Source organism: Anabrus simplex, chromosome 3 (assembly GCF_040414725.1).
Source record: "Anabrus simplex isolate iqAnaSimp1 chromosome 3, ASM4041472v1, whole genome shotgun sequence".
NCBI classification, from domain to species: Eukaryota; Metazoa; Arthropoda; class Insecta; order Orthoptera; family Tettigoniidae; genus Anabrus; species Anabrus simplex.
In genome coordinates, this window is record NC_090267.1 from 384,754,184 (window position 1) to 384,775,365 (window position 21,182).

The 21,182-nt window shown below is 40.1% G+C and overlaps 1 protein-coding gene across 2 annotated transcripts in view; it reads left to right on the top strand.

Moving 5' to 3' along the window:
• Nucleotides 1-244: 244 nt before the first annotated feature.
• l(1)G0020 (RNA cytidine acetyltransferase l(1)G0020) overlaps nt 245-21,182 on the top strand; it is a 248,047-nt gene continuing 227,109 nt past the window's right edge. Inside the window, exons 1-2 of one of the 2 annotated variants that reach the window (XM_067143333.2) lie at nt 245-314; nt 445-576. In XM_067143333.2, the coding sequence (XP_066999434.2) occupies nt 469-576 (108 nt within the window). In that variant the 5' untranslated portion in view covers nt 245-314; nt 445-468. Of the gene's footprint in view, nt 315-444; nt 577-21,182 lie in introns of those variants that run through there. The other variant, XM_067143334.2, reaches the window with a different exon arrangement.

The following is a 21,182-nucleotide window of genomic DNA, read 5'->3' on the forward strand; positions in this document are numbered from 1 at the left end:
GTGATGGGTTAATATCTTGCCGCTCTTCCGTCGCTCATTATGGAATGAAAGGAAAATTGATCTTGCTATAGTCATTTAACATTATAATGGATAGAAATTGATTTATCTCCGTAAAACTATACTTAGGGAAAGTTTACAAAAGATCTTTATTATGCTATAAATAATTTCTCGTATGAGGAATATTTCTCGCTATCATGTTGCCTTCACGTTGCTGAAAACAAAACAGTTACGATTCCGTCATTTTAAAGGTTTGACGATGTTTGGTATTTGACAAACTGAGAAACACGTGTTGAGTTTTGTATTTTTAGTGCAAGGTATTTAACTGACATTTATGATTTTATGATAATTTAGAAAGTTTCGAATATCTTAGTACACTATCATATATATTTAATGTAATATTAGTGTATTTGTCCTAATTCATAAATTCTGTTTGAACTAACTTAGGTTACTGGAATCTACAGGTGTACAATGGTACGGAAAAAAATAGATAACCGTATTCGTGTTCTAATTGAAAATGGTGTTACTTTGGGGCATCGGACTATGTTCGTTATAGTTGGAGATAAGGGTAGAGATCAGGTAAGTTTTAAATTATTATTATTTTTTTAAAAATGAAATTATATATAATTAATTATATAAGGAGCACTCGAATGAGTATTAAGTTTGTTGTCCCAGTTTACATTGTGCTGTATTCTGTTAGAGTCTTTATTCTGTTCTTGCACTTTAGCAGATGGTAGCGGTCGCACTTTTCCTTACACAGTGTACAAACACAGTCATCTGTTAGATTGTGGAATTTTGTCTTTGCGCATATTTTGTGGTGGAAGCCATGTATTGCATATCTTGTTATGACATGTCTTTGCTCTTGAAGTTGCTTGGTCCAGTTTCGATCGATCATGGCGTCATTTCCGTAGAATTCGGGGTCTTTTTCCGCGCGTTTCTTGAGAAGTTTTTTCTGAAGCTCTTGGAATGGGCCGGTAGATGGCAGTGGTAGATTGAGTCGTAGATCCTCAATGAAGTAAGATTCCCGTGCCAGTACATAAACAAGTCTGGAGGGTGCCAGTTTGCCTACTCCTAGGGCCTTTTTCAGGAACCTTGCTTTGACCCTTTCTATCCTCTCCAAGTCACCTATTGTCAGGTTATCCCATATTATTTCGATTCCATACGAGACAATTGGGGTTATTGCGGTCTTGAATAGAGTCATCGCTGTGTTAAGGGATAGCATAGATATATTCTTGATATTGTGGATGGCTCTGATTGCTGCTGTCGTTCTGTCTATGACGTAGCTGTTGAAGGATGTCATGCTCGTTTGGAACGTGATGCCCACGTATTTGAATTTCTTGACTATTTCTAGTGGTTTATTATTTAATGATATAGCGTCGTCCTTGGCCGCCTTGCCACCTTTTCTGAAGACCATCTGTACTGTCTTTTCCTGGTTAATTTCAAATTTGTTATCTGAAGCCCAAGCTTCTAACTTCATCACTGTCGACTGTAGTTCTGCTTTTGAGCTCGATCCCAGAGCCATGTCATCAGCGTACATTATTAGAGTAGTCTCAGGGGAGTCCGTCATTATCTGTGTGATATCTGCCGTTGCTACGTTGAATAGTAGCGGACTTAGTGGGTCTCCTTGGGGTACCCCGTTTGTTTGAATTACTTTCCCGGATGAGGATGCTCCATCTTCAATTTTGATTAGGTTGTAGTCTAGTATTGTCTCAACGATTCTCATGAGCATGTTGTCACCAATCATTTGTTTCAATTTTCCTATTAGAATATCTCTGTCGATAATATCAAAAGCCTTCTTATAGTCAGCAAAGACGACGTAGTACTTCCCTTTTGGATGCCTCAGTGCCTCTTCAATTTTTTCTTTCAGGCATGCTGCGGCTTGTACCGGTAACGTGCTTTTTCCTTTGCGGAAGCCTAGTTGGCATTCTGGTAGGAATGGGTCTATTTCGTTGTTCAGGCGATTCGCTACAATAGTTGCAAATGCTTTGTATAAGTTGCTTTCTAGAGCTATACCTCTATATGAGTCGGGGTTGTCAGTTTCTCCTTTCCCTTTGTACAAAATCTTCAGCATTGCCGTTCTCCAAACTTCCGGTATTTTGCCTAAATTTAGACATTTGTTGAATAGTTCTGTCCAAAGCTGTAGTAAATGGTCTTGAGTACTTTTTAAGTGTTCTGTATATATGTTGTCCGGTCCTGCTGACTTCCCTTTTTTTCCTTTGCTGATTACCATCTGTACTTCCCCTGTGGTTAGTCTAATTTCGTGTTCTGGATCGATAGGGTGGTTTGCGGTGTCACCTTTTGCTCTGCTGTCCCTGTTTAGAAGCGCTGTGAAGTGTTTTTCCCATGTTTCCATTGGTATTTCCCTCGCTCTACACTCTTGCTTTTTCTTGAGGGCCCGAAATGGGTCTGTTTCTGCTTCGACTGCAATCTTCTTGGCTTCTGCTTCCAGGTATTCAGCTCGCTTCTCTTTTAGAAGTTTTCTGTAATTTCTTCTTTTGATGGCATATGCTTCCAAGTAATCAGCGGTCTCCATTTTTCTGGCTGAGTATAACGCGCGTAAGGTGTCTTTTCGTGCTATGTAGCATTGCCTGTCAAACCACTTTTGCGCTCTCCTTTCTTTCACAGGCAAAGCGGTTTCCTGTATCAGATTTGTAGCAACTTCTACTGCTTCATCTAGGTGTCCTCGAGCTACAAGTGCTCTTGCTTTTTGTATATTCGGGTGGTCTCGCAGTTTCGTTCCATCAATATTTCTTGAAATTGTGATGCCCTTATCATCGGGGATTAGTGTTTTCCGCGACTCTTTGTGTTCAATTTCTGTGCAGATGGGTATATGTTTTCTGATTGGCGTTGACCCTGAGGACCATAGACCTTCCTGTTTCCTTATCATAAATCTTTCACCTCTGTAGAATAAAAGATCAATTGCACTAGAGCCTTTTGGAGCAAAGTATGTTTTAAGGTCTTTTCTGTTTATCATTGTGTAACCTTCATCCCTCAGGATTTGAATAACTAACTCCGATTTTACGTTCGGGTTGTCTATCCTGCAGTTGAGGTCACCCGCGATTATCACTTCTTCCGCAGTATTTACTTTCCCTATTGCATTAAATACTGATTCTACTACATCTTCTATTGAATTATCTGGTGCGATATATATTCCTATTAATGTTAGGTCAGTGGTCTTAACTATGATTGTGTTTTCACTTCTCTGGATTTCATGTACTCTTCCAACAGTTGGTTTGAGGAAGCATGAGACTCCTCCAGCCGGTCGACCTCCTGTTGGCGTTGCAAATGTGTGGTATCCATAGAATTTTGGTAGGTCTGTTGGTTCTAAAAGAAAAGTTTCCGTAGCTATGATGACATCGAAATGTTCCAGTGTCTTTGGGGGTATTAATAGTAAGGCGTTTTTTTAGTCCTTCGATGTTCCAGAGATGAATCTTGATAGTAAGGTGTTTTTTAGTCCTTCGATGTTCCAGAGATGAATCTTGATTATTTTATTATTCGAGGGACACTCCAATATTGCGTCTTTGGCCTCGAAAAGAAAATCTTCTAACTACAATACCTTTAGGCCAGAAATCTGGTTTTTCTGTTGTTTGTAGAAACTCAAAAGGAATTCCCAATTTGCAGGCTTTCATGGGCCCAACTGTATTAAGCATTTCACAGGCTTTTATCTCTGTAATGCCATTTCTTAATAAATAGTTTTTGATGTTATCTTCTGTGGTTCCTTCTTTTATTTTTCCCACATATAGCCATGCTGTTTTGGCTGCCGGTTGTAGTTCTTCGTTGCTTTGTTTCGTCCCGATGATGGTCCTATGATGCTGTTTCGATTTCTTCACCACTGTGTTCCAGGGTGTTTTCTCATCGGGTCCTGCGTCTTTGGTCAGTGTTGGTAGGGTGGATTCATTTAGATCACTCGTTTTCTCCTTGTCTCCGAAGTCAGTATATGAGCAAGCTAGAGGTCTATAGTTCCGGACTTGTGCTGATCCATCCACGCACTTTTCTTTGGAATTTTCTTCCTGTCCAATCAAGTTGTCCGTAGGTGGATTCTTTTTTGAGGTTTTTCCGGGTCTAGTAGTTGAGTTCTTATGTTGGATCGGTATATCTGAAGCTGTACGATCTTTAGAGGAGTCCGTTTTCTGTTCTTCTGGTGGGGTCTGTGGAGTTTGGTTTGATTCTACCTCTGGAGATGTCTTTGATGTCTGCTCTTTGTTGGTTTGATTGGTTTGATTGTCTTTACAGGAGAGGTTTTCGACAAATTTCCTCATTTCTTCTCTGACTCCGGCTAGGATTGTTTCCTGTAATGTTTGCATTTCTCTTCTGATATCTTTGAGTTCGCTTCTGCTTCTTTTGAGATATTCTAGTTCTCTTTTACACGGTTTACAAAGCCATAACAATGTGCAGCTAGGTTTCTGGAGAGTAGTATAGTCTCCAGCGCTGATACCGACACAATCTTTGTGAAACCATTTATTACAACTATCAATACAACAAACACCGGCATCGCTATCTGTTACTTGTTTGCCGCATGGGGCGTTGTTGTTGCCTTTCCCAGTCATGTTTCTTTGATTCCTTCTCTTTAAATATTATGTAAATATACTCTTTGTTAGCACCGAGCAACAATGGCGTTGAGTTCACTCACCAAATGATTAATGACTATATCTTATATAGACTACCTAATGTCCCAAACAACTCAATAATTCGTTTGCTATAAATTTGTTCACAGATTAGTGAAATATACAAATCATTTTTATATATAATTCTTTTCTAAAGATGCATTTAAGATTACTTTTGACTTTAGATTTTCAAACTATTCTCTTTATCTCTCTATCCATGGTGCATTTCCGGAGTGATGATAGAAGAACGAATGTTCAAAATCATTGTACACATATAGTTATTTTGACCATCCATACACATTGTTTCCATAAGACCAAACAAATAGAAATATTAAAGAGTAAATAATGAAAAGTTTTGATCTGGGCCTAGTATTAAGATGCTGCTTGACTGTGGTATGATAATAATAGTATTGTTAAGTTGTAGACCTTCTAAAATAGTGCTATTTAGACAGCTTGTTTATCTGTTTTGACATTCCCGAGTTGCCGGCATCTACCGTGACAGTGAAGGAAAACTCTACTAGATGGGTCTTTGGGCTGAGTTTGTTTAGTCTGGTGTAGAGACAGAGTTTCCCAAGAATCATAACATCGAGTGTCAGAATTTTTATTTACCTTTTAAAAGACAGAAATTAGAACTGGCTGAATCAACAAAGAGGATGTATCTGGTTGTGCTAGGAGTAAATGCTACTCGGGTAAGGGGAGATAACGAGGAAGAGATAGGAAATTACAATGTGTACTTGGTGGGTGTTAAAATGGGAAGGGCAGAGTGTGGGATAGAGCTGTTCATCAGGAATACTATTGCACACAACATAGTTTCTGTTAGGCATGTAAATGAGTGAATGATGTGGGTAGCAATCAATAAATGAAAAAAGGTTCCACCTAATCGATACTTCCTCTTTTTTATTTAGCCTTGGGCTATTTATACACTGACTGACAGAGCAAATGCAACACCAAGAAGGAGTGGTCAGAACTTTATGCCAGTTGCAGGGTAGACTGACGTCACTGAGGTATGCTCATGATGTGAAATGCGCCGCTGTGCTGCGCACGTAGCGAACGATAAATGGGACACGGCGTTGGCGAATGGCCCACTTCGTACCGTGATTTCTCAGCCGACAGTCATTTTAGAACATGTTGTCGTGTGCCACAGGACACGTGTATAGCTAAGAATGCCAGGCCGCCATCAACGGAGGCATTTCCAGCAGACAGACGACTTTACGAGGGGTATGGTGATCGGGCTAAGAAGGGCAGGTTGGTCGCTTCATCAAATCGCAGCCGATACCCATAGGGATGTGTCCACGGTGCAGCGCCTGTGGCGAAGATGGTTGGCGCAGGGACATGTGGCACGTGCGAGGGGTCCAGGCGCAGCCCGAGTGACGTCAGCACGCGAGGATCGGCGCATCCGCCGCCAAGCGGTGGCAGCCCCGCACGCCACGTCAACCGCCATTCTTCAGCATGTGCAAGACACCCTGGCTGTTCCAATATCGACCAGAACAATTTCCCGTCGATTGGTTGAAGGAGGCCTGCACTCCCGGCGTCCGCTCAGAAGACTACCATTGACTCCACAGCATAGACGTGCACGCCTGGCATGGTGCCGGGCTAGAGCGACTTGGATGAGGGAATGGCGGAACGTCGTGTTCTCCGATGAGTCACGCTTCTGTTCTGTCAGTGATAGTCACCGCAGACGAGTGTGGCTTCGGCGTGGAGAAAGGTCAAATCCGGCAGTAACTGTGGAGCGCCCTACCGCTAGACAACGCGGCATCATGGTTTGGGGCGCTATTGCGTATGATTCCACGTCACCTCTAGTGCGTATTCAAGGCACGTTAAATGCCCACCGCTACGTGCAGCATGTGCTGCGGCCGGTGGCACTCCCGTACCTTCAGGGGCTGCCCAATGCTCTGTTTCAGCAGGATAATGCCCGCCCACACACTGCTCGCATCTCCCAACAGGCTCTACGAGGTGTACAGATGCTTCCGTGGCCAGCGTACTCTCCGGATCTCTCACCAATCGAACACGTGTGGGATCTCATTGGACAACGTTTGCAAACTCTGCCCCAGCCTCGTACGGACAACCAACTGTGGCAAATGGTTGACAGAGAATGGAGAACCATCCCTCAGGACACCATCCGCACTCTTATTGACTCTGTACCTCGACGTGTTTCTGCGTGCATCGCCGCTCGCGGTGGTCCTACATCCTACTGAGTCGATGTCGTGCGCATTGTGTAACCGGCATATCGGTTTGAAATAAACATCAATTATTCGTCCGTGCCGTCTCTGTTTTTTCCCCAACTTTCATCCCTTTCGAACCACTCCTTCTTGGTGTTGCATTTGCTCTGTCAGTCAGTGTAAATACATTAATAATCACAGAACATGTTTTGATTGCTTAGCAATCATCATCAGCTGTTTTACGTGTAACTTAGGTAAAAATAGCATAAAATCGATATCATGATTTACATTAAAACATTTAAAACAGGTGTTAGTAGAAAACGTATAGGTGGGAGAGAGGGGGGGGGGGAGTGCATTGAGGGCGGTAGTTACTTGGACAATAAACTTAATATTAAAAAATGCTTATTGGGCTAAAATGTCTTAGGTTCACTGTGAGTCCTGAGAGCTTTTCCAATAAAATCACTTGCTGCTGAAAACTTGTAGATTTTAGTAAAATGCTCCTGTTGAATTGTTTATAAAGTGTTTGTCTTCTTAAAACAGCTTCTGGTTTTCTTCTCCGTCACTTGTCTGTTATTAGGCGGAAAAATGTGGCCCGTTGTTGAATGAAGTCTACTATTTTGTGTTCAAGAACTTGTTAAGTTAGATCGTTTGTAATACGACCTGTAACCGGCAGAAAAAGATTGCGTCAGTTAGTTTTGGTCGCCTAGAAACCTATTGGCTAGGGGGGCTATTTAGTATTGAAAGGTGTAGAAATATAAACTTACCCTTGTCCTGTTTGTTTACTTTACTTCCAGTACTATGGGTGTAGGTTTGTTTCAGCTGTCTTCGACAACAGTCTAATACACACAGTCGCGAAGCTCCTTAGTGATGAAATGGCATCCTGTTGACAAGCGGAACGACACCAGCGCTCGCAGTGGTCAGCAAGCTGGTACTGTTCTCTACCCAACAGCTAATTGTACCTCCACGTAAATTATAAATATTGCAACCACCTGAATAACTATTTGAGTAGTAAATTTTACAGAACAAGCTGATAGACTAGACTATTTATTGCTACAGCATGGAAAGCCTTGTTAAAAGACCTTTTATTGAACTGAATTTGGTTTAAGATCTCAGCAACCTAAATGACTGAATTTTAGGGACCGGTACTTCATGTTTTTTCTATGGCACTGGAAACTTCCATTGAAAAATTTGATGATGTAATATAATCTTAGTTTCACAAATAATTTCAATAGCAACAGCTTAGCACCTTCACAGCATTCCTGTGGAAAATGCTTGGCACTTATTCGATCCTGAGTAAGACAATATAATAACGGCTGCCTGAACTTGCAAAAAAACAGCAAGGGAATGCCTAGGAACAACTGTGTGTAAAGATGGGAAAAGGCAAACATCTTGGTGGAATGATGAAGTGAGAGCAGCCTGTAAACGTAAAAAGAAGGCTTATCAGAAATGGCTCCAAACAAGGGCCGAGGCAGACAGGGATTTGTACGTGAATGAAAGAAACAGAGCAAAACAGATAGTTTTTGAATCAAAAAAACAAGTAATAACCTGGAAAGGCTACGTCAGGCAGCAGGGAAACCTTTCTGGACAGTAATAAAGAATCTTAGGAAGGGAGGGAAAAAGGAAATGAACAGTTTTTTGAGTAATTCAGGCGAACTCGTAATAGATCCCAGGGAATCACTGGAGAGGTGGAGGGAATATTTTGAACATCTTCTCAATGTAAAAGGAAATCATCCTGGTGGTGTTGCGAACAGCCAAGCTCATGGGGAGGAGGAAAATGATGTTGGTGAAATTATGCTTGAGCAAGTGGAAAGGATAGTAAGAAAACTCCATTGTCATAAGGCAGCAGGAATAGATGAAATTAGACCTGAAATGGTGAAGTATAGTGGGAAGGCAGGGATGAAATGGCTACATAGAGTAGTAAAATTAGCATGGAGTGTTGGTAAGGTACCTTCAGATTGGGCAAAAGCAGTAATTGCACCAATCTACAAGCAAGGGAACAGGAAGGATTGCAACAACTATCGAGGTATTGATTAGTATACCAGGCAAAGTATTCACTGGCATCTTGGAAGGGAGGGTGCGATCAGTCGTTGAGAGGAAGTTGGATGAAAACCAGTGTGGTTTCAGACCACAGAGAGGCTGTCAGGATCAGATTTTCAGTATGCGCCAGGTAATTGAAAAATGCTATGAGAGGAATAGGCAGTTGTGTTTATGTTTCGTAGATCTAGAGAAAGCATATGACAGGGTACCGAGGAAAAAGATGTTCGCCATACTGGGGGACTATGGAATTAAAGGTAGATTATTAAAAGCAATCAAAAGCATTTATGTTTACAATTGGGCTTCAGTGAGAATTGATGGTAGAATGAGTTCTTGGTTCAGGGTACTTACAGGGGTTAGACAAGGCTGTAATCTTTCACCTTTGCTGTTCGTAGTTTACATGGATCATCTGCTGAAAGGTATAAAATGGCAGGGAGGGATTCAGTTAGGTGAAAATGTAGTAAGGAGTCTGGCCTATGCTGACTACTTGGTTTTAATGGCAGATTGTGCCGAAAGCCTGCAGTGTAATATCTTGGAACTTGAAAATAGGTGCAATGAGTATGGTATTAAAATTAGCCTCTCAAAGACTAAATTGATGTCGGTAGGTAAGAAATTCAACAGAATTGAATGTCAGATTGGTGATACAAAGCTAGAACAGGTCGATAATTTCAAGTATTTAGGTTGTGTGTTCTCCCAGGATGGTAATATAGTAAGTGAGATTGAATCAAGGTGTCATAAAGCTAATGCAGTGAGCTCGCAGTTGCGATCAACAGTATTCTGTAAGAAGGAAGTGAGCTCCCAGACGAAACTATCTTTACATCGGTCTGTTTTCATACCAACTTTGCTTTACGGGACCGAAAGCTGTGTGGACTCAGGATATCTTATTCATAAGTTAGAAGTAACGGACATGAAAGTAGCAAGAATGATTGCTTGTACAAACAGGTGGGAACAATGGCAGGAGGGTGCTCGGAATGAGGATATAATGGCTAATTTAGGAATGAACTCGATGGATGAAGCTGCACGCATTAACCGGCTTCGGTGGTGGGGTCATGTGAGGCGAATGAAGGAGGATAGGTTACCTAGGAGAATAATGGACTCTGCTATGAAGGGTAAGAGAAGTAGAGGGAGACCAAGACGGCGATGGTTAGGCTCGGTTTCTAACGATTTAAAGATAAGTGGTATGGAACTAAATGAGGCCACAACACTAGTTACAAATTGAGGAATGTGGCAACGTTTAGTAAATTCTCAGAGGCTTGCAGATTGAACGCTGAAAGGCATAACAGTCTATAATGATAATGTATGTATGTATCTTATTATCTGGAGTTTTATCATTTGGAATCCTATCTGAGTTTCTCATATACAGCCACTATTTGGTGTTATCATTCCCAAATGAAATATATTTACACCTGTCATTTACGTGTTAAATTCATATGTTATATTAGTAAACTTCAATATGCCAGACCAATATTACATTAGCCATAAATGATAAGATATAAAAACGCATACATGCCATGCAAAAAAACCATTTACCAAGCTCGATAGCTGCAGTCGCTTAAGTGCGGCCAGTATCCAGTATTCGGGATATAGTAGGTTCGAACCCCACTGTCGGCAGCCCTAAAGATGGTTTTCCGTGGTTTCCCATTTTCACACCAGGCACTTCCTTCACACTCCTAGCCCTTCCCTGTCCCATCGTCGCCATAAGACCTATCTGTGTCGGTGCGACGTAAAGCAACTAGCAAAAATTTAAAAAAAAGTAGATAAACCTTTACATTACTTTTCTTTGCTATAAGGTACGATGGATTTCTGTCTATTCCTGCATTTTATAATATGGTATCTATCACAGAATTCCAAGCACAACTCACACACACATTCATCATTTGTTTTGTGAAATAATTTGTTGCAGCACACCTTGTGGTGAAAACCATGGATCACCAGTCTCGTCGTCACGTGTCGCTTATCATGATTAGCTTCCATCCAGGTCCGGTCTTGCATAGCAGATGTTGCATAGAAGTCCTCTGGTATGTTGTTTTCTTCTCATGCAGATCTTGTAAAAGCTGTTTGAAAGTGGTACTAGCTGGAAGTATGAGCTCGCATCTCAGATCCTCTGTTAAGAAGGCCTCCCTGGTAAGCTTATACACTAGCCTCGATCTTGCATTCTGCCGGACTTCTAAAATTCTCTTCAGGTATCTAGCCTTTACTTGCTCCAATTCTTCCAGCTGTTTGTATGTGAGGTATTCTCCCACTAATTCTAGGCCATACATCAGAACAGGTAGAATCTTTATCCTAAACAGGTCCATAGCTGTGCTGATCGATAGTTGTGTGATTTTCTGATTTCATTCATAGCTCTAGTGGCCGCCACTGCTTTAGATCTTATATGTAATCTGAAACTCTTTCCCGTTGTTTGGATTGTGATAGGTCCTATCTAGATATTTAAAATTGTTAGCACTCTTGAGTATTTTGCCATTGCATTTGACATTCTCTGCTTCAGTGAGTCTTCCCTTTCCTAAACACTACCAATTTCGTCTTCTCTTTGCTTACCTGGATGTCGTTTCTCTCCGCCTATTCACATAGTGTGTTTATCGATACCATAAATTAGGCTTAGAATTCACAAATGTGCCTGTATGTATTGTGCCTTCTTCCTTGGTAATATCAACTGACCTCTATAGCCTATGTATTCTGTTGTGCCATTTTACTGAATTGCTTCCTCAGTCTTAACTTGATTTGGGAAGGAGAAATGCTAAATGTGTTGATTAATTCTATCACAATCCTTTAAATTAACATCTATTTCAAATATGGAGGCTATCAGCTGACTATGGTACATTACTATGAGTTTTTATTTAAGATGGGAATACGCTGTGGTCATACTTGTATACTCTCTTCTGGATATAAATCTTGCCATACAATGATTATTCAATACGATCCTACTCTCATGTACCATTTAATCTCACAATACCTTCTTCTTTCCTCAAAATTACCAATCAGTCACTACTGATCTGCATTTAGGGCAGTCACCCAGGTGGCAGATTCCCTATCGTTGTTTTCCTAGCCTTTTCTTAAATGATTGCAAAGAAAATGGAAATTTATTGAACATCTCCCTTGGTAAGTTATTCCAATCCCTAACTCCCCTCCCTATAAATGAATATTTGCCCCAATTTGTCCTCTTGAATTCCAACTTTATCTTCATATTGTGATCTTTCATAGTTTTAAAGACACCATCCAAATTTATTCGTCTACCGTTGCATGCACCTTCGTATCTTTTACATTTCCATACATATATTCAATTCAAATCTATCACTTTGTAGTTACTGCTTTTCTCATTTCAAATCTTCTTAATAACCTCTTATTCGCCATAACATTAAAATTCCCTCGACGATATTGCTTCTGCATTTACCCATAATTCGCATAGGATCTATTTCTTCTTTGCATTATGTAGCCGTTGTCATGTCTGTCAATATTATCACCTCCTAGAATCCATCTAAATTTCACACAGCATGTATTCTTCCCAATACTCTTTGAATTACAACAACATAGCCCTGCCGAATGATTTGTGATCTTATATCTATACGTAACACACTCTCTTTTGGCATAAGCAAAACTATGGCTAAGGTTAGAATTCACTTATAACGATGTCACTTCCTACAGCAATATACATATTGACTAGCACAAATATCATTCGTCAGTTTACATGAAAAAGGTTAGTTCTGTCGGTCATGTTTGGCACTTGGGTTATATGTGACTGGCAATTTAGCTGAAGTAATCAATTTCTACCTAATGATACATAGAATTTTGAAAATAAGAAACTTATCTCGCTTCTTTCACCCCTCTGAGTTGGCCTCTTCTTCTCAGCTGCTACATGCAATCCTTGCGGCCGGTAACTGGTCCTCTGTACGTCATCTCTGATCACGTTGAGTCATCTTGAGCCAAATTATGTAATCTCAGGCAGTACACTCCCACATCTTAGAAAGACTCCATGGTGTCAAGCTCGCTCATGAAATCATAAAATAAAATTCGAATGACACAATACATGTTTATACTGTTCATATAGCTTCTAATATTCTTATTTCTTCGGCTATTTATGCCGAATGTATATATATGTGTGTGGATTCTTATTATTCATTCTAATTTATCTCAGCTAATGTAAATATTAAACAGTTGGTTCAGTTCGTTCTCTTCTTATAGCGGATTGCCTAAAGGTGCAAATAGACCTCTTGTTTCTTCCTGATGTCACAGTTCAGTTAGCTCCTTTTATTATTATTCCTTTATGAAATATCGGATTTTCTGCCTAAATTTTTCACTGTATATATGCTGTTTGGCATAGAATTCCTCTTCAATCTCCTCTTAACAGTGTCTTCTTGAATTAGCTTACCACGATGGATATGATATCTTTTCCTCTCAGCTTATTGCGTGCTATATTTTTTTTTTTTCGGTAAAGAATGAATCTCATTCCGTATTGACGGTTATCACTTTACAAAAGAAAATATTTATAAAATCCTCCTATCAATACAAGTCAAGTCATCTGTTAGATGAAGCAAAGTCTGTACATGTTTCAGCCTAATCTCAAGGCCATCTTCAGTAGTAAAACAATTATTACATAATATACAAACAAATTAAAAATCGTAATGATGTGAAGTGACAGTGATCATGATTGGTGAGTTAAAAACACGTTGAGGTACAAAGTCCTCTCGTCGAATAGATCTTGCTGACTGTTAAATAAAAACACTATGCTGAGGAGTGTAGTGAGACCGTCAATACTACGAATAAAACGTGTATAACATTTGTAACTAAAAGTTGTCGTCTCGAATGGAGATGACCTTGTCGGTCTCAAGTCACATTGACAACTAAGCCTGTGTGACAGATGACTTGACTTGTATTGATAGGAGGATTTTATAAATATTTTCTTTTGTAAAGTGGTAAAGAATGATTCAGAATTCATTTTTTTTAAAATCAATCCAGATTCCATTTCAAGATTTTTTTACATGGCCCTCGTGATTCCATGCCTTCTACTGTGATGTCAGTCTAGGTTTTGGTGACAATTTTACATTAATTTACTCTGTTTGAAGTCACCGCCGGCCATTTTATCTGTCCCAGTCTCCTTTATATTTTCACTTTAACTATAATGTAATGGTACACTAGAAGGCCACTGCATATCAGGAGCTCACTAAAACCAGCAGCATGCGCTACGCTGTTATTGCATAAATCATGCTTCACAAGCAGAGAGTTAATTTGCCGCCAGTTCTTTTCTTGGAGAATATATTGGTGAGTGGAAGGGAAGGAATTGTGAACAGAAGGATACATCCAGAACTATTCAATGCAGTAATGGCATTAAAAGACCAGCTATCATCACTTGAACCTATTTCTAAGAATGCTTTCTGCTAAAGGCAATAGATTCGTGGTGCACAAATTTGTGTGACTTTATTACCATGATGTGTAGGATTCCAGCAAGATATAGCAGATATCCTGGATTCAGGAGGTCAGTTGGACTGTATCACGATTGTCCTGTCTAAGGCATTTGATAGGGCATATCATGGGAGACTACTGGCAAAAATGTGTGCAATTGGACTTGACAAAAGAGTGGCTGAATAGGTGGCTCTGTTTCTAGAAAATAGAACTCTGTCCCTGTAATAATTAAGAGGGGAATTCCTCAAGGCAGTATTATTGGACCTTTATGTTTTCTTATATAAATGTCAATGATATGTGTAAAGAAGTGGAATCAGAGATAAGGTTTTTCACAGATGATGTTATTCTGTACAGAATAATAAATAAGTTACAAGATTGTGAGCAACTACAAAATGAACTTGATGATGTTGTGAGATGGACAGTAAGCAATGGTATGATGATAAACGGGGATAAAAGTCAGGTTGTGAGTTTCACAAATAGGAAAAGTCCTCTCAGTGTTAATCACTGCGTTGATGGGTTGAAAGTTCCCTTTGGTGATCATTGTAAATACCTAGGTATTAATATAAGGAAAGATCTTCATTGGGGTAATCACATAAATATGATTGTAAATAAAGGGTACAGATGTCTGCACATGGTTTTGAGGGTATTTAGGGGTTGTAGTAAGGATGTAAAGGAGAGAGTATATTTGTCTCTGGTGAGACCCCAACTAGAGTGTGGATGGGACCCTCACCAGGATTACTTGATTCAGGAACTGGAAAAAATCCAGAGAAAAGCAGCTTGATTTGTTCTGGGCGATTTCCGACAAAAGAGTAGCGTTAGAAAAATATTGCAAAGTTTGGGCTGGGAAGACTTGGGAGAAAGGAGACGAGCTGCTCGACTAAGTGGTATGTTCCGAGGCTGTCAGTGGAGATGGCATTGGAGGACGTCAATAGACGAATAAGTTTGAGTGGTGTCTTTAAAAGTAGGAAAGATCGCAATATGAAGATAAAGTTGGGATTCGAGAGGACAAATTGGGGCAAATATTCGTTTATAGGAAGGGGAGCGAGGGATTGGAATAACTTACCAAGGGCTATGTTCAATAAATTTCCAATTTCTTTGCAATCATTTAAGAAAAGGCTACAACAGATAGGGAATCTGCCACCTGGGCGACTGCCCTAAATGCAGATCAGTAGTGATTGATGAGGGTCACAGTCCTCCACTCCTAACTATGTGTCATTTACCTTCTGAAGAGGAATGTTAGCTTTCTCAGTTTTAATTATGTGAGGCTACTTGATGTAAGGAAACCTGGTGTAAAAGCAGACAAAAAGGTTGATGTTCTTTCACTAAGTACTTGGAATTTGAAAATGTTGAATGGTATGAGAAAGTCATGTCTGTGTGTGTAATGATTCTGTAGAGTCTGAAGATACAGCATGTGAAGATGAATCATCATGACGGGTCAGTGATGTGGTATTAGCAAGGAATTTGAACAAGGAAGTAACGCAACATCTAAATCCAACTGATATACCTCGTGTTTTGTTTTCCTTTTGTTTGTTTTTTAGGAAATCACTTCGTAAATAAAAAGGGGAATGAAAGTTATTGTTCAGAAAGTAATATCTCTAATTTCATAATGTTTCAACTTTTTGTGTGGTGAAGGGAGGGATGTGACTGTAGCCTAATACCATAGTTGGGGAGAGTACAGTGACAGATCTCTCAGTCCTTTTTGCAACAAAACTGAAAAAAGGTGAATAAAAAGTAAAGAAAAATCAACTTAGATTTTCAAAACTTTTCAGAAATCCCAGGTAGGGTAAATTACCACTACTCTTCCCCTTCAGGGAGCGATCATGTTTTCCTAACTCCCTGAACAATACTGGTATATGACAAAATCTAATATTCCTACTTCATGCATTAACAGCGTGTAAAATAAAATTTTAAATAAATCTGTCTTTCTTATTAACAAAGTGATGAATCAAATTCTTTGAGAAATAAATTTACTGACCTCATAAAATTTAGTTTGATTCCAAATATTACTTTTAACTGCAACATTTATAAACTTCATGCTCCTGTTGCTCAAAATAACATAAATCTACTTACGCTGTTATTGCATCAAACTCCTCAGTTATAGAATCACACCTGAAAAAGTGGAGATAATGATAATAATAATAATAATAATAATAATAATAATAATAATAATAATAATGGTTTTACATCCCACTGATTACTATTAGGTATAAACTACAGTGTTAAAAACAAATTTTGAAAATTGAACCAGAATTGCAGAAGTGTAGAGTGTTGAATGTGAGAGCCACTATACTTCTCCTATGTTTCTGCCATTGTTTGCTGTCTTTGTAGTTCTGAGGAGGCAATATTGGAGAAGACATGCAGCTAAGGGATTTTTCCCTACAGGAGAATTTTTATGTGCTAATAATTTCATATTGGAGTACCTTCAAGTATCATCAGACTGAGCTATGGTCAAACCCATGAGTTTGAGCTCAGAAGACCAGTGTTCTGCTCACTCCAGCAATTACGTATAAACTACAGTGTTAAAAACAAATTTTGAAAATTGAACCAGAAATGGTGAGATATTGGCAAGGCAGGGACCAAGTGGCTTTGCTCGTAGGGCCTAGTAATAAGACATAATACACTGTGTGTTTAGTCCTCTCATTCTGCTGGATGCTTATGTTACTGGCTGTCAAGCTGTCTTATTAATTACCCAGTGAATGCACTACTTCTCATTGGTAAAATCTTGTGTCTAAAATGCCAACAATAAGATATCTATTAGGTTCAACCTTTTCAATACTAAATCTAAAATGCCAAGTAAAACTTTACTAACTGGGGTACAAAAGACATCTCAGTTTGCTACACAAGGCTGCCAACTTAGGAACATAGGTCCAGACAGTAACAAGACCATTGCTCTGTATTGGTTAGATCCAATGATTGGGATTCATAAGGTCCAACTAGTGACAAAGCCATTGGCCTGGATTGGTTAGGTCTGGCTAGTGACAAGACCATTGTGCTGGGAGCAAGCAAACAGCATTTGGGGACATTAGATCTCTAGTATCCCAGACAGTGGACAAAACTTCCATTAACAGAGTATCACCCGGGAGATCAGTGCATGTTTGACATGGATAAAACTTGAATTAATGAACATGTGATGTGGCTTATTAAAAAATCTGTGAATTTCATTCCTTCCCTGTTTATGACATTTGGGATACAGCTCCCACATTCGGCACATGCAATGACACTTTTGTATGTTTATATTGAGGGTACAGCACTCTGTCCGGCACACCATTAATATAACTTAATAATTTTGTGTGGCTGTTTCTAGGCTGGTGCAGCCCTTGTAAGGCAGACCCTTCAACGAGGGTTGGGTGACATTGGTGTGTATGGGAACTGCATGCTTTTATACTGGAGGATAGTGTGTGTGGTATGTCAGTTGCAGAAATGTTTAGGGCAGTACAAACATCCAGTCCCTGAGCCAGGGGAAATTATACCATTTACTGTCAAAATCTACAATCCAGCTGGGAGTCGAACACAGGGCCCTCTTGAACCAAAGTGACTACGCTGAGCATTTAACCAAGGAGCTGGACCAGCTCACCATGACACTTTTCTAACTCACTGTTTTGTTATTTCTGCATAATGATGCAGTCCTTGGACACACATGATGCAAGCTCTATCAGAGGCAATAGCAAACTACTCTATATCACATGCCGGCCAATACAGCCAATAGGATCACAGAAAATGGCTGCATTCCACTGGTTTACATAGTTTCCTATTTTCCTAAACTTAAAAAAAAAAAGCTATTTGTTTGGGGCGTTTGTCCCTATTGCACCATATGATATGAACCTGGGTGTAATTGGAATTGCAGAAGTGTAGAGTGTTGAATGTGAGGAAAGGAACATTAAGGACGACAAAAACACCTAGACCCCAGGCCAGGGATATTAATCATTTACAATTAAAAACCCCTGACCCGGCCGGCAATCGAACCCGGGGCCGCCAGGTGACAGGCGGACGCGTTGCCCCGTACACCACGGGGCCAGACTTCCTAAACTTACAAGTACAAATGTTTCTAAGGATGGGTCAGTGTACCTGGCAAGGATAAAGGAAGGATCTCTCCCCTTTGCTACTTCAGGTATTGTTTCACTTCATTTTTACTGCTTTTCTCATTACTAAACATTTGTTCCACCAGTAAAGTGTAACCAAATGCCCTCATGTGCACTTATTATATCCTACAAGATTTTTTTTCTTTTCTTTTAAGAATTACATTTTTATCTCAGTTTCTCTTGATTCTGGAGCAGCCGGGCTGAGTGGCTTAGACGGTTGAGGCGCTGTCCATCTGACCCCAACTTGGCAGGTTCGATCCTGGCTCAGTCTGGTGGTATTTGAAGGTGCTCAAATACATCAGCCTCATGTTGGTAACTGGCATGTGAAAGAACTCCTGCAGGACTAAATTCCAGCACCTCAGCTTCTCCGAAAACCGTAAAAGTAGTTAGTGGGACGTAAAGCAAATTACATTGTTGTTGTTGTTGTTGTTATTATTATTATTGATTCTGGAGCAGATGGCTTGTTCTTAATGTGTGGTGGTAATTTGTATATTGTGATTCATGGGAAGGCTGTGTTTTATTTGAGAGCCACTATACTTCTCCTATGTTTCTGCCATTGTTTGCTGTCTTTGTAGTTCTGAGGAGGCAATATTGGAGAAGACATGCAGCTAAGGGATTGGCTTCAGTGTGCCAGTTATTATCATCATTATTTCATTCAACATAGTGTCTGTTTTGTTGGCATAGCAGCTTTCCTGCCAAACTAGTGCACAGTATTGTGTTGCTGAGTTCACTAGAGCCATTACTGCAATTTACAGTGTAGAGGCCTGTGCTCCCCACATTGTTCCACCCAGTTTTCGGATCACGTTGTTCCTAGTCTACAGTTTTTACACTTCTGCTTCAAGATGTTCCCTGTAGATTGGAGGGTGGTCTAAAGTAACTGCAAGATACTTTGGAAAGTAATTAAGTTTTACTCTTTTCTGGGTTAAAAATTCAATGGGCTGCCAATTTGCCCACACATTGTGGAAGTGGAAACTGGGCACTAGTCTAAAGGGTGAGGGCATAGCCACCACTTCTGTAGCACAGATACAGTGCTTTCAGGTTTTTTAGATCTCACCTTCCTCAGAATCCTTGCGTTGGTGCACGATGTGTTCGCATAACTGAATTCTGGAGAGGTGGTTTGGGGTATGTCACTGATGAATAGTAGTGGACACATCAAGTTGGCCATGCAATTAGGGACGCCAGCTGTGAGCTTTCATCTGGGAGATAGTGGGTTCGAACCCGACTCTCAGCAGTCCTGACGGTGGTTTTTCATGGTTTCCCATTTTCACACCAGGCAAATGCTGGGGCTGTACCTTAATTAAGGTCACGGCCTTTTCCTTCCCATTTGTAGGCCTCTCCTATCCCATCGTTGCCATAAGACCTATCTGTGGGACGTAAAGCAAATTGTAAATTTAAAAAAATAAAAAATTAGATAAAGAATATTAGTGGTGATAGTACAGATCCATTGGGTAGTCCATTCTTTGTGGTGTACGATCTGCCTGTTGCCATTTCTTGATGGATGTAGTACTTTTGTATCCATCTCTTGGCACAGGCCAGACCAAAGTGTAGCTTCCACTGAAGTCCCAGTCTCATCCATCGCTGTGATAATATGGAAGTTGCTAGGGTATGGGTGGTGCTGAGTAATGACATTCGGAGCACAAATAGTGTCCGAGTGTTATGAAAGGTGTTGCTCATAGGGTCAGTCGTGCTGCAGTGGCACATTCTGGCCTAACTTTTATTATAATTTGGGTCCACCTTATTCAGTACATAAAAATTGTTGCGTAGATGTAATTACAATATATATTTCAATCAGTACTAGTTTCGACGCCCCACTGCGTCATCATCAGTTCATAGAAGTTTGTAGAAAAAACTTATATGTTTGTCAAATTTTTCTACAAACTTCCATCAGATGATGATGATGCAGTGGGGCGTCGAAACTAGTACTGATTGAAATATATGTTGTAATTACATCTACGCAACAATTTTTATGTATTGAATAAGGTGGACCCAAATTATAATAAAAGTTGTAATCTTGGTTCAATAGGACAAACAATGTAAAGTGTATTAATTTAACATTCTGGCCCAGTGAGGAAAGCAATCGCAAACTACCTCACTCCTCATCTTGCCTAGTATGCTTCATCTGGGCTCTGCCATTGGTTTTTGCAGTTTTCCTATAACTGCATAGCCTTTGGTAGTGCTGTTTTTGCATCCAACCAGCCTCTGGGCTGATGCCCTAACAGACAGACAGACAATTTGCTCTCTGCCTCTCTGGAGCTGATTCTGATGTAGCGGCCTCAGAGTTTGATTTCCAGGATTTGGTTAGATGTGGGCAGTGTGTGATCTTCCTGAGCTTGATCATTAATCTGTGTAGCCAGATAGTGGATATATAAATGTAACAATCTTGCTCCCAGCTGTTTAATTTAGTCCTAAAGCCATGCTAACATGGAGGTTTGGATTGGTTTGTCATACATCCTATTGTAGAGCAGTCTTTCTAGATATTCAGGACTGCAATAGGTCTGTAGCTAGTTGAATCATCCTGTGGTCCAGGAGATTTTAGTATAGCTATGATCTGTGCTAATCTGAACTGCTGTGGTGTTGTTCCTGATCTTAGGATGTAGCTAAGTCACACAGCCATTTTGTAGAGATTGCTATAATTTATACTCGGTAGCACTTCACAAAATATTCTTTGCTACAAATTTTATTCATCTCGATGTTAATTCCTCTTCATAATAAGATGTACTAAGTGGGGCACCGTTGGTTGATCCCTAACAGTCATGTAGAAAGGATTTCCCTTACCAGATGCTTCAGGTATCTATTCCACATGTAATCCACTTGTCTCTTCCGAAACAAAGATTGAGTACCTCCTGCTTGTGCTATGCCTGCTCTTCCAATCTGCCGTTGACAGAAACTGCTTTTTTTGTGTGGACATTATG